The 13,334-nt window shown below is 41.7% G+C and overlaps 1 protein-coding gene across 5 annotated transcripts in view; it reads right to left on the minus strand.

Annotated features, from left to right (window-relative positions):
* The window catches only part of LOC150077262 (potassium voltage-gated channel protein Shaker-like), a 325,204-nt gene that overhangs the window by 159,109 nt on the left and 152,761 nt on the right, over positions 1-13,334 (minus strand). For 4 of the 5 annotated variants that reach the window (XM_090386062.1, XM_090386059.1, XM_090386060.1 and 1 more), the window contains exon 1: positions 478-2,498. In XM_090386062.1, coding sequence (XP_090242188.1) covers positions 537-2,195 — 1,659 coding nt within the window. In that variant the 5' untranslated portion in view covers positions 2,196-2,498 and the 3' untranslated portion in view covers positions 478-536. Of the gene's footprint in view, positions 1-477; positions 2,499-13,334 lie in introns of those variants that run through there. The other variant, XM_090386063.1, reaches the window with a different exon arrangement.

Below are 13,334 nucleotides of genomic sequence, written 5' to 3' on the forward strand. Positions count from 1 at the left end.
ATTAAAAAAATATAAATAAATGTATTTGACATCGTATAAAATATCAAAATGTATATAATATAAAATATCAAAATTCTTTTAAAGAATTGTATTTCAGTAAAATATTAAATTAACAGAATATTAAATAAAGCTGCCTTTTTTTAAGATTCCTTTATAGGCAGGTGCCTTTCTTTATTTTGAAAAATTGTCACGTGTCGAAAAATGTAACGGCGTAGTCCAATTGGCAGTCACACCTTAATTTAAGATGGTAGATTATTATAAATTAATGTGGTGTCAACCTAATATTTCGGAGGAAAGAATTTTGTGGTGGTGAAATCACATCCGTTTAACTTTCTCAGTGGTTTTTGGGACTCGTTTACAAACAGATTACTTGATCAGAAGAGAGCACAAACTGTTTTGTATCGTGTACACATGAGAGAAAAAAATAATTACGTAAGAGTGTTAAGAAGAGTGATAATAAAGAAAAAGTGGTCTTACCTGTCTGTCGAAAGGATATACATCTTGAAAAAAAAGCTGCGTGTTGCGGTTCATCAATGTCATACGTCCGTCTCTACAGAAACAGTATTCACATTGTTGTTATGACCTGGATTACAGTTGGGCTTTTTCTGCTGGTTATCTGTGGTCAGTAGTATACCCTCTTCCAGTTCCATGATGTCTGAGACCGATTCACTAAGCGAGTCCCTCTTCAATTTGGTACCAACTGTCCCTGGCAGGTAGGGACAGCTGGTCACGTGGTTGAAGTTCTGAGACTGCATCTCCTCCTGGTCCGTCTCCCGATGATAGAAGTAGTTGAAGTTGGAAACTATCACGGGTACTGGAAGAGCGATGGTTAGCACGCCGGCAATGGCACACAACGACCCCACAATCTTACCCCACACTCCTACGGGCCGCATGTCACCGTAGCCTACCGTTGTCATGGTCACCACAGCCCACCAGAAGGCGTCCGGGATGCTTTTGAAGTACGACCTTTCAGAGTCGGCTTCGGCATAATACACGGCACTGGAGAACAATATGACGCCAATAAACAAGAAGAATATGAGCAATCCTAACTCCCTCATGCTGGCTTTAAGAGTCCTGCCCAGGATTTGCAGTCCTTTGGAGTGCCTGGACAGCTTGAAGATCCGGAATACCCTGACAAGACGTATGACCCTAAGGATAGCGAGAGACATGGCTTGATTGTTACTGGCCCGCTCGTTCAGGGGAACCGGATTCTCCTCGGCTTTGGCTTCGGCCACCACCGTGGCCAAGGTAATGAAGTACGGAATGATGGCTACGAGGTCGATGCTGTTCATCACATCTTTGAAGAAAGCCAGCTTGTTGGGGCAGGCAAGGAACCGCACTAGAAGCTCGAAAGTAAACCAAACAATACAACCTGTCTCGATGACGAAGAAAGGGTCGGTGGTTTTGGGCACTTCATCTTCGACCACGCGAGTCATGTTGTTGGTGGTGTTGTACAGCTTGTAGTGTTTGAACTCTGGCAGAGTCTCGAGGCAAAAAATGAATATGGAGAGGAGGATGACAACGACGGAGATGATGGCGATAACCCGTGCCGCCTGGGAACTCTCTGGATACTCGAACAACAACCATAATTTCTTCTGCAGGTCCTGCTTAGGCAGAGGCCTCTCTTCTTCCTTGATGAATCCCTCGTCTTCCCGGAATTTGTTGAAGGCCATTTCACCAAGTTCGTAGAACTTAATCTCCTCGGCGAACACATCCAGCGGAACATTAACGGGCCGTCGTAATCGTCCTCCACTTTGGTAATAGTAGAGGATGGCATCGAAGCTAGGTCGGTTCCGGTCGAAGAAGTACTCGTTCCGTAGCGGGTCGAAGTAGCGGATGCGACGGGTCGGATCTCCCAGCAAGGTGTCAGGAAACTGGTTGAGTGTCCGCAGCTGCGTTTCGAACCGGAGTCCGCTGACGTTGATGACCACCCTTTCGCAGAAGTCGTGGTCGTGTGGGATGGGCTCGAAGTGTCCCGCTGAGGGAGAGGACAGAGCGTTGGACGGGATCTGCGGTCCGTTGCCCTCCGTCCCGCCGGCCTCCTCGCTGCTCAGCTTAGGCAGCGACCTGGAGGAGGGGACAAAAGAGACTCCGGTGACGTGAGTGTCACCTTGTTGGTTTAGTAAATTAAGCGCGTGCTTGCTGTCGCCACCGCTGCCCAGCAGGCTGCCGTTCCCCGCTTGCGCCGCCTCCATCTTAGGTCCTCCGAGGAAAGGGGAGGAGGGTCGCCTAAAATTTTTGACCGCAGGCACGGCAGAGATCTCCACATGACGCGGCCGCAGCACGGGGGTGACCCCCCACTTTTCGACGAACTGTAACCTGGAAATTTTGATAAGAATTTGGGAGCCAGCTCGGAGGACGGCGGTCAGCTTTGCATGGAACGGAGCAGCCGAAAGAGGCTTAACTGTTTTTAGCGAGCGTACAGTAGAGCGCGCAGACACCGGCTGCTGCTAACTAGCAGGCCGCCGAATGGCCCGGATGCGCGTAGCGGTAGTGGTGTGTAGCGGTACACGCATGCCGCCGGCACCACCAGCGTGCCTCGCTGCTGTCACTGATACTAGTGTGTAGTCGCCACTGCTGCGCTACTCCGAAAGAGCTGTCGGCGGAGCGGTGGCGCTGCACTCGAATCCCTACGATGACGTCACGACTCTGGCCATTCTCGGAACGACTATAAACAAAATCCGCTTCTTTTTTAATTTTTCGCGAACCGTACGGAGAGGGATTTTCCTACGAACTCACGTGTGCCGTTGACGGTCCCCATCGGGAAGCGACAATCGAAGATTGCTCCTTCGAAGGGGAGATCGTGTTTTGACTGATGGTGCCGGCGCATCACCGCTAACTATCACGTTGTCACACTAAACAGTCGGCATATAATTCTGCACACACGCACAGCACTAAGGATAAAGAGAGAGAGAGAGAGAGAGAGAGAGAGAAAGAATAAAAAAGCAACAAACTGTTTCCTGGCTGCCTTTCGTTTAATATAGGTGTTTATGGTGGCGATGTGGCGCCCGAATTCATGCCGAGGCGATAAATCAGTGTGTCATTCCCTCGTCACAATGCGAACGAATTATTTCGTTGATAATTCGCTTCTCCCCATTACTCTCATCCCAGATATGGCGTACAGCGTTCAGTATGGCGAGATCATATCGATCGTTACGCCCTACTAGCTCGTGCTTCGGCTTCTGGACGACTTCTGTTGTTGTTGTTTTTTTTCAGAACACACACACACACACACGCACGCACGCGCACTAACATTTTTTGGGGGTGCCGCTCTTCCGTTCCCAAGTGCACTAAAGTGCAGCCCCGTCGAACGAGTACATCTACACCGAAGTTGGCATCCATTCGTAGATCGTCCGGGCAAGGCGGGGCACTACTGCATGCACAACAGGGTCTACTCATCTATTCTGGCTTGTCTCGGCATCTAAGAAAGCGAATGTGTTTTATTCTTTAAAAAAAAAAAAAAAAAAAGGTACGCCCATTTTATGAATACTGCCGAATATTTACAAAAGTGCTCGTGATACTTCGATCATTTCTGATCTGGAGAAAGCTAAAATAAAAAAACGGTTTGTTTTGGGGACCGTGCTGAAATAAAATCCCGGTACACCTTCGTTCTCTTCCGAGGAGAAATCCCCGCTCTGTTGTATTCTCCTCACTTTTCCATGTTCGGGATAAACTTAAACGCCTAATTCAATTCTCTCTTCTGCGAAAAGAAGCAATTCTTGTTTTTATATCATCCCTTACCATCTTTAAGAAACACGCCCAAAATGGGTGATAAGTGATTATTTCCTCAAAAGGAAAGCGGTCACGAATTAGAAAGAAAAAAATCGCCCAATACTCGGAAAATATCCGGCAGTAATTCGCAGAAGAGCACCCAATGTCCATAAACGCAGCGAACGAGAGAGAGAGAGAGAGAGAGAGAGAGAGAGAGAGAGAGAGAGAGAGAATATCATGTTTTTCCGCACGCGAATAGCTTGCCTAAATGTGTTTGTAAAACGGTCTGTACGAGCTGCCCGAAGCAAGTTCATCCTGGGAGGGCAACTGACGGAAGGAGCTATTTGATATGCCAACTAGAAGCTCGTTCGGGTAACCCAGTGGAGAATGGATGCGATTAAAGACGTTCCTTAAGCGGGCATCCAAGGTTAGCTCGCATTCCACACGTTGCCCAGCATTCGCCGAATGCCTGCATTTCTTCTCCCAAATCCATTTTTTTGCCCCCTTATTTTATTATTCTATTTTTGCGTGCGGTGTTACAGAAATGCTACACCCGACTGCGTGTGTGCGTTCGTTCACCACATGGCCGCGCATCTGCCTTTCGTCGGCGCAATGAAAGTTAATTCGAATAATCGTAACGTTAATACGCTAAAGAGAGAACATTTACTTCCGTTTAGCGTACTGAAACGTTACATAATTTGCGCATACATCAACGTACTTCTCATTTAGGACAACCCTCGTGCAAACGCTGATGTATGCGGAATATGATAGCTTACAAGCCCGACACTTGTCGAGCGTAACAGAGAATGAACTTAAGCTACACCCAACACTGAAGTAAACATTGAATAATGGCCACACACAATACGATTTAATAACTTATTTTCACCACACAAACACAACATCAAAACACACACAAGATCAAGAACCACAATAAAAGTCCTTCACGTGATATTGATCTCGTGAGACTACGAAAAATTCTTTCGTGTTACACTACTAATAAGTAACCTATTATTATAAACATTTATCTTATTTATTTGTATAAAAAGTACACGTAAGTGTTACTCTCATGATTTTATTAGCTATTTTTGTTAGATATAACCTTAAAGCTCTAAATGTTTTAAACTTACTTCTTATACCTTTTAGCGTATTTTATCTTTTTCAGTTAAGTTTGAACTGCCTTGTGAAATAATGTTTTCTGTTATTAAAGCCAATTTGGAAAACTGTTTTATTGTTATTATTTGTAGTGTAACACTGCTCTTGTGATTATGATATCAATAAATAAACAATAAATAAATAAACAGATTGTTGAGCAAATAAATCCAATGTATCTGCCAACCCACACTGGACCAGCGTGGCAGATTAAGGTCCATTTCCCTCAGCATGAATTGTTGAGGAGGCTTCCACCCTGCAGTGGGTTGATAATGGCTGCACTTTACTTTTTACGCATAATTGAAAGAAATGTAGAAAAAGTTGCTTCTCCCCTTAAGGAAGAGTATATCAATACATAAAGTACTTGCTAATCGAGATGTTATCGAGAAAGTTGAAATAAGAATAATTAGTCTTAAATTGGGCAGCAGTTTTATGAACATCTCACTGTTTAAGGGATCATTTACTAAGCGATCAAAATAATCTAATTTTCTGTTTATTAAGCTTTTAAGAAAGCAAATATCAAGGTCTCTTCCATCCTTTAACCCACTAGATTAAAATAGATACCAATTAAGATATCGTAATTTGTCTAATCAAAAAAACTGCATTGATCAATAGATAAATCTGTAGGTGTATCCTAACTTATCTTCCGTATTCTGAAAGATGAGAGATAAGAAACATGAATGGGGTGGAAACATTGTGTCCAGGATTTTGTTCCGGTCATACAGAAAAGATGCTACCCGAACGAAGTAATTGTGAGAATTATCGTTTGTTTTTGCCTTTTCTGCAAACCTAAGGGGAACTGCGATCATTCGAAATGTTAAAGGTCGAAATGCAAAGGAAGCGATTTGGGTCGCTGTTAAAGGAACGCCGCCTTCTGAACCAGCGAGAAATCTTCGTAGTTTTGAATGGAAAATCAGTCCTCCCCACTAAGCAGTACAATATTGTTGAATTCATTTAACGTAACAAAACAAAAACTTCTGTTAGAAAGGCATAAGCTTTTCTAATGGAAGATTTTTCCACTATCTTCTTCATTTTAACCATTAACTTCTTAATTTCTTCCTGACTTGGCCCATTATGACCTTAGTGGCCAATGCGCCATAAATTTCGGGATTATCCAGTTTTACGACCTCGAAATTGTGATGTTGTTGCCACTCGGTTATAGGGTGGCCAATAAACGTAATGTACAGATAATCGTTCAGTGGTCAAGCACTCAGACAAATCGTACTCACCACAGTTGCGGCTCAACGGCCATTAACACTAAACTGTGCTTGGATTTAGGCTTGCTTGGTAATGTATGGAACCAGCTGACTGAAAATAGAGATTGGCGTGTAAGTCAACTTGCCAGTGTGCAGAATCCATCGAGGAAACCTTAGTTGGATCCACCTATCTCCTGATTGAAGCCCGTGAATCCATTGTCTAGGGTAATTTAGCAATTTCAAGAGTTCCAAGGTCTACTGTTGTTGAGATCTAACAAGTTCTGATGGAAGATTTTATGGACACAGCATTCAGTAGGGTTGGTTGAGGTTCTAAGTACTATCTCTTGTGCTAACGAATTTTTTGTTTATATTTGCTTGGATAACAGCCTACTGAAGTTCTGTATTAAAATTTTTAAGTGATGACGCATACTCCAAACTTTCTTTAAATAATAATTAGGGAGAAGTCTCCATAACTTCCTATGATATTTACAATTTATTTTTAAAACTGATTCATGCTCAAAAACTATCTTCTTATCCGGTTTGTTTAACGCATTCAACACACCTCGTATTTTTAAAGGTAAACTGTAAGATACAATACTGTCGTGAATGAAACATACTGGATAGTCTTCTGATTGGTGTAACGTCAAGAGTGGGGTCCCTCAAGGATCGGTTCTTGAACCACTGTTGTTTCTCATTTTCATAAAGGGCATCGACAAAGGGATAGAAAGCATGATGTCAAAATTTGCAGATGACATAAAGATTGGCAGATTCGTTAATGATCAGTACCAAGCAGCACTCCTTCAGGATGACTTTAACAGACTTCAAAGATGGTCAGAGAAGTAGAGAAGTGGCAGCTATGTTTAAATGCAAGGTTTTACACTTGTGGAATAGCAACTCCCAAATGAATTACACACTTCGTGAAGTCGGACTGAAAACAGTGGAAGAGGAGGGGGGATCTGGGAGTTACGATGTGAGCAGATATAAAGCTTTCTGAGCCCATGCTGTCCTATCGATGATTTGTCGAACGTTATATTGCAGAGATAGGGAGGTCGTAATCCCACTGTATAAGGCAATTGTAGGACCGAAACTGAAAAAAGACATTGAGCTTCTTCAAAGGGTCCAGAGACGGGCAATTCGCATGGTGAGATGGGCAAAAGAACGAACGTATGAGGAAACACCGATTATGTGGTCTACAGAGATTGGCAACCAGGCACCTCAGAGATGACCCGATTGAGGTTTATAAGGCTCTAAGAGGGACTAATAAAATGAATGAAGGTGGGATTCTCACTGTTATACTGTTATTCTAGGACTAGGAGTCATAAAGGGGTTGGAGTTTAGATTAGATAGTATCAAGTTTTCCTTTAGCCAGCGAGTCGTTCATAGCTGGAACAAGTTTCCCTCAAGGGTAATTGAGGCTGACAGTTTGAATAAATTCAAATGTCAACTGGATAGTTATCTGGAAGCAGGTAATTTGTATTTTCTTGTCTATCAGCAGAAGCCTTTGGCTTCCTTGCACTATACGGTGAATACTATTAAAAATGGTTATCAGCATCACATCATGCATCTTAACAGAACTTGTAAATTCGGAAACTTACCTCTAACTTTCGATAGCACGGCAAATACACGTGGAAACTTTGCACTGTACACCAATGACATGTCCGCCTTTTGTTGAGAGCAGAAACTAATCCAATATTCGGCAGTATGTTTTCAATTTGTCCCATCCTAGTTGACCTTCCCATTTAGTAAATAACGGTTACATTTTTAGCGTTTTATGTTCTATCCAATGGCGGTCTGCTTGTATAGGCGAACTAGGTGGTCACTTAAGGCGCCAAGTTCGAGGAGGCGCTGTCCATATAGTCGAATTAGGCAATCTTCTAGAAAGTTCGAATTCAAGTTAAAAAATAAGTTTAAAAAATAAAAACGAAAAAGATGTAAAAATATAAAATAAATAAAGATATCCTCATTCCAGTCCCCATTGGTGGTCAGAGAGAATGCGACTTAATTAATTTCTCTGCACTTCTGAGAATTTACTGCTATTTCGTGTATTTTATTTACTGAAAATATATATAATATTTGGACCAAATTCTTTTTTAATTTGAGAGTTTGGTTCAACGTGGGCTACCCCGAAATTTTGATAAGCAATAACCGAGTCAAAAACCAAAATGTTTCCATTACATCTAGCTTGGATTGGAGGCGCCGATTTCATGGTTCCTCAAGGGTGCCAATTAATTGGCAGCTAGCATAGAGCAGCCCCGGTTACATCGAAGTATGCTTTTATGAATTTAATACATCGCTCTCGCCGTTGGACTCGATTCACAATCTCCATCTTGAAATGTCTTGTATTTTAAGATGGCGAATTTAAGAAATGCTTCAAGATAATGAGGCCACTCCTTAGTGGTCTACACCCACATGGTCTACTCACCGTGCCTCAAGCTGGTCAAGTCTCAAGAACCACAAGACAAATGTTCACAAGATAATCCAAATGAAGGATTATAGAAAAGGACAACAGAAAACAAAGGAATACACAGTAAGTGATACCGCTAAAGCATTCCCCCATACTCGAAAATGCACCCGAATCCCCTTCAACAAGAATCTGCTCCTCATCTTAAGCCGTAAGCAGAAATTCTGCAGGATCTGTTTAAAACACGACGAGAATCGGTCATCAGCGGTTTCTAAATTAACTTGAAGGGCTGCATGAGACATCAAGTCCATCAGACATAGCTCTTCAAATCGTTCTCAGCAAAATAGCCATCAACCAAGACTACTGCTTGTAATCCTGGGCATAATACATTTCTTGAGAATGAATCGGTGCCTTAAAATTAGGACTTACTTAGCCGGAATAATTTTTTTAAGTCTACGAATTTTTAGTATGCCGAATTTTTAAGTATTTCTACAACTGCCTACGAATACGAAAGTCCTGAAGAGCAATCGCTTAAAAGAATGCACCACTGTACACACCTTGTAGAATCCAAAATTATACCCGATGTACTGACGCCTCATAGCCTTAGTTACCTTGGCGTTTAACACACGCCTAACATAACCTGACCTTGTAGAATCAGTTTCAAAGAGGACTACAGCAAAATGTTTAAAGATGATTTTAGTTGTCCTTGTTTTTGCCGCAAAGTAATTAAGGCTATGAGTTATCGACATATTGTCTCTGAACTGATACAGTCAGTGGTCAGTTTGCCTGTTTTGCTGGATAAAAAAACTCCAAGTTCCGGTGGAAGGCGATACTATTGTTGTTTTGCTTTGTTTTATCAAAGCTATGTCGATCAACGCAGGCAGCCATTTCTTCCTTGTCAACGAGGGTTATGTCTGGTCTGATGTGCGGAATCGTCTTGTCCGTTATTATGACGAGGTCGCAGTATAGTTTGTGAGTAAGAGATCTTTAGTACGGTCTGGAGATCGTACTTGTAATATGGTACACTTTCTTTGATCAACTCGAATTTTTGCTTTAGCTTTTGATATATTATTCTGGCGATCTGGTTGTGTCCATGAGGGTACTCCGGCTGGATGATCACCCTGCATTCCGCTGTGATGTGCTGAATTGTTTCTTGGGCCAAATGGCATCACTAACATGTGTCATCCTCAGCGATGTCTTTTCTGTAGTTCCTGGTGTTGATAACCTGGTCTTGATTGGAGAGAATGAATCCTTCGGTCCCGAGGAAGAGCCTCTCGCTTTTGAGCCATAAGTTCGAAGTCAATTTATATATGTAATCTTGAGGAAGTTCATTGTAGTGTGTGCCATGGAGTGTCTTCTTCGCTCATCTTTTCTGTCTATGTGAGTGAGGTCTCCTGTTAAGGTTGAGTGGTGTGTGCCGTTTGTTTGTCTTCCCTATGGCTTGGTAGATCGGCGCTGTAATTTCTTGGAAGTAATCCCTCAGGTTCTTAATCTCCTTCTTCCGTTCAATGAGATTTGTCAAATCCTTCCATCCTTTTTTCCGAGCTATGGTCACTCTCTCGATGACTGACTCCGAATGGTGTTCACGGCTTTTAGTCATCATTATCCTCGTGGATCCCATAATCAGCTCCAGCTCTGTGTTGATCCAGTCTATGATCCTGAAGGAGTATGTTAGTACTAGGACTGCGTAGGTGTTCATGGCTCTGACATTTTACCACCATTCAGATTATTTTAGCAGTCTACTCATTCTCTGATGGTATTTCTCAGTCAAGAGGGCCTTGATCTCCTTGTAATTAAACTGATGAGCCTGCATCATTCCCAGATATTTGTAGCTCTCTCCCTGTGTCATGACTTCAATCCCATCACTGGTCTTCAGCTGGTAGTTCCGGCTGTCTGGATTTCCCTGATGTAATTCATGGGCTTGCATTTGTCTAGGCCAAATTGTATCCTGATGTCAGTGCTAAACTCTTTGGTGATCCAGAGCAGCTATTGGAGTTGCTTCTCGGTTAGTTTGATATCATCCACGTACATTGGGTGAGATAAGTGAGAACACAAAGATCCTTCCATCTTTAAGGGTATATTCGTACCTGTTGTTGTTGAGCATGAAAAACAGGGTGTTGAGTGCTAGACAGAACCACGGTGGGCTCAGGATAAATGGCTGGAAGATTCCTCTTCTGACAGGGATCGGTGTGGTCGTAACGTTCTTGACTTTGATGGTCGTCCTTCCCTTCACCATGGTTGCTTCTAGGAAGTTTGCCGATGTCGGGTTGGCTTTGTAAATCTTCAGTCTCTATCAGCCTGTATGGGGTATGGAGTCCAAGGCCTTGCGGTAGTCTATGTTGGTCGTGTTCAGCTTGCGGCGCTTCCTGTAGGCTTTCTCTATATCTGCCTATTGCTCTATAATTGCCCCTAAGACCTTCTAACTTAGGAGTGAAAAAAGACCTTAAACGTTCCTCGGGATTCGAACCAGACCTTTTCCACCCTCTGAGAAAAAGTCCGTGATTATAGCCACTGTGCTCTCACGAAGATTCTTTATTTAGTAAGAATGCCATTACACTTTAAATAAAAAAGATGAGTTGAGTCCAAATGCGTCTCTTTGCTGCAACTAGTGAAAACGGGATCAATAAGGAGTGCGCCACTGTTCACCATTCACAGAACACCTTTATAATTCAATTGGTCTGCTAACTTTAAAGTAATATAACCAGAAATGAATCAGTTGTGAATAAGTGGGGCGCATAATGTACCGTTGGACAATTAATGTCCAATGGTACATTGACGACCAGGAACAATTCCGTTCTTCTTACACAGGCAGTAGTGTCAGAATTTCCCCTGTCCTTTTCTGTTTGAATACAGCAATGGACCATGTCATACTGAATAGCCAAAGGTGATGTGGTCTTTAGATACGAGTTACAAAAGTGTACAGTTTTATTAGCCTAACCAGAGGACTGATTTTAACCTCACTGAACTTCTTTGGAACGAACTGGACCCTTTAGCTTCGGGCTAGCCAACATGCTCGCAATCAATAGCTGGACTATCAAATGAAGGCTGAATGGACCAAATTACCACCTTCTGATCAAAAATTTATTCAGATCTACCAACGAGGACACAGAGGATAATTAAAGGGTTGGCTGACACATTATTAAATATTGTATCTTGCACAAAATATTGTATTTTACACAACTCTGAATTCTTAATTCATTTTACGTATATCCATCGCGCTGTAACACTTTAAACGTTATGTAGAAGAATTGTTGGACAATGTTTTTTTTAAGGGACAATTGTCAGTGATGTTCACGACCACATGCTCGAAAACTATTGCTCATGCACCAGTCTACTGCTTCCTACAATAACACTTTTATTCTGTAAAATCGAGATTTTCATCCCGCATAGCCGACAAAGGACATAAAAAAAAAAAACTTGCTCAGCGTATCCTTGTTATTTAGCTTTTTATGCACAACTGACGTCCTACTAAATACTTCCGGAATCTGAAAAGCCAATGATATGTACGTTGCCATCCCGAATTTAAGATGCTGATCGTCCACTTTATTAAACTAATGGGTCTACTGCAATAGGTGGTGTCTAATCAGGTCGGTAGCCTCCAACCTTATTATGAAAATGATCATTAGTGTACTGTATCTCGAGCCTAAAGCCGGATGTGTAATTAGAATATCTCTCGCTAATACACGAGCGAATTAGCAAATGCCAGGACGTTGCACATGAAGGATTCCGTAGCGTAACTCAATCTTATTACCACACCAAAACGCTATGTGTCATCGTTAACCAAGCTACCTGTTAACTACACGTCTACAGTCGCAGATAAACTGCTGTATTTAGTGTACCCCGAGAACTGCTTTAGTGGTAACACTGTCAATAGAAAAAAAAACAGTTTTTCTGTTAAAATATTGTTGTAATTCGTACGCTTATCTCGCATTGTTGGGCTCGTGATCTTTTTAGAGTGATAACAATTGTTTTTCATTCATTTTATTTTTTGTGTCTTATGATTGTTGACCGAGAATCGTCTGCTATTATCAGCCAGAAATTTTTTCACTTAATTAAATAATAATAATAAAAAAGTGTTTATTTAATATTTCGCTGTCTTTATTGTTTCACAAAAAACATACTTTAAACGATAAAAAGAACATTCTAAAGCTTTGTAACAAATCAATTTTTATGTAGCTAACCCATCTAGTGTTCTTTTAGGCTGCCCGCCAGGCGTCAACCGTTTTCAAAGAGAAAGAGATAGAGAGAGAGAGAGAGATGTTGTCTACCGGTAGCTCTGACACGCCCTACTTAGCATATGGATATGCCATAATGTTTACTATTCTCTACTGCATCGGATGACGTCAGCATTCCCCGGACTAAGCCTTGTAAGTTTGGAAAACGTGGAATACAATAAAACACTGAGTGATGAGCTACATCATGGTAAACTGCTTCGTTAGTAAGACTCATATAACACGATCTGTACAGATCGATTAAACCAAGAGATACAAAGTGCACACGGATGTTAATGGATTATCCCACATTATGAAAATAATAATAATAATAATAATAATATATGCCGTACAATTAGAGTTAATGTACATTTTATTACTCCGGTACTGCACGAGCTATTTGGAGTTTCATTTTTCTCGAGTCACACATCAATAATGTCCAGGAGGCGCCACTTGTCGTATAGACTGAGTGTGAAAAATGAAATATATATGAAACACGGATAGATGAACGTAAATCATTGGAAATTATGTATTTAATCCACGCGTCAAGAAAGTCAAAGAAATATCGCTTTGGAATTCATTACGAGAAATGCGAGCGATGAAAATAAATGTTTATGTGGCAAATCAAACTCGTTAGCATAAATAGTCGATTTTCATCAGAGCAAT

This window comes from Mastigoproctus giganteus, chromosome 12, assembly GCF_048544385.1.
Source record: "Mastigoproctus giganteus isolate SK-2022 chromosome 12, ASM4854438v1, whole genome shotgun sequence".
Classification (NCBI taxonomy): domain Eukaryota; kingdom Metazoa; phylum Arthropoda; class Arachnida; order Uropygi; family Thelyphonidae; genus Mastigoproctus; species Mastigoproctus giganteus.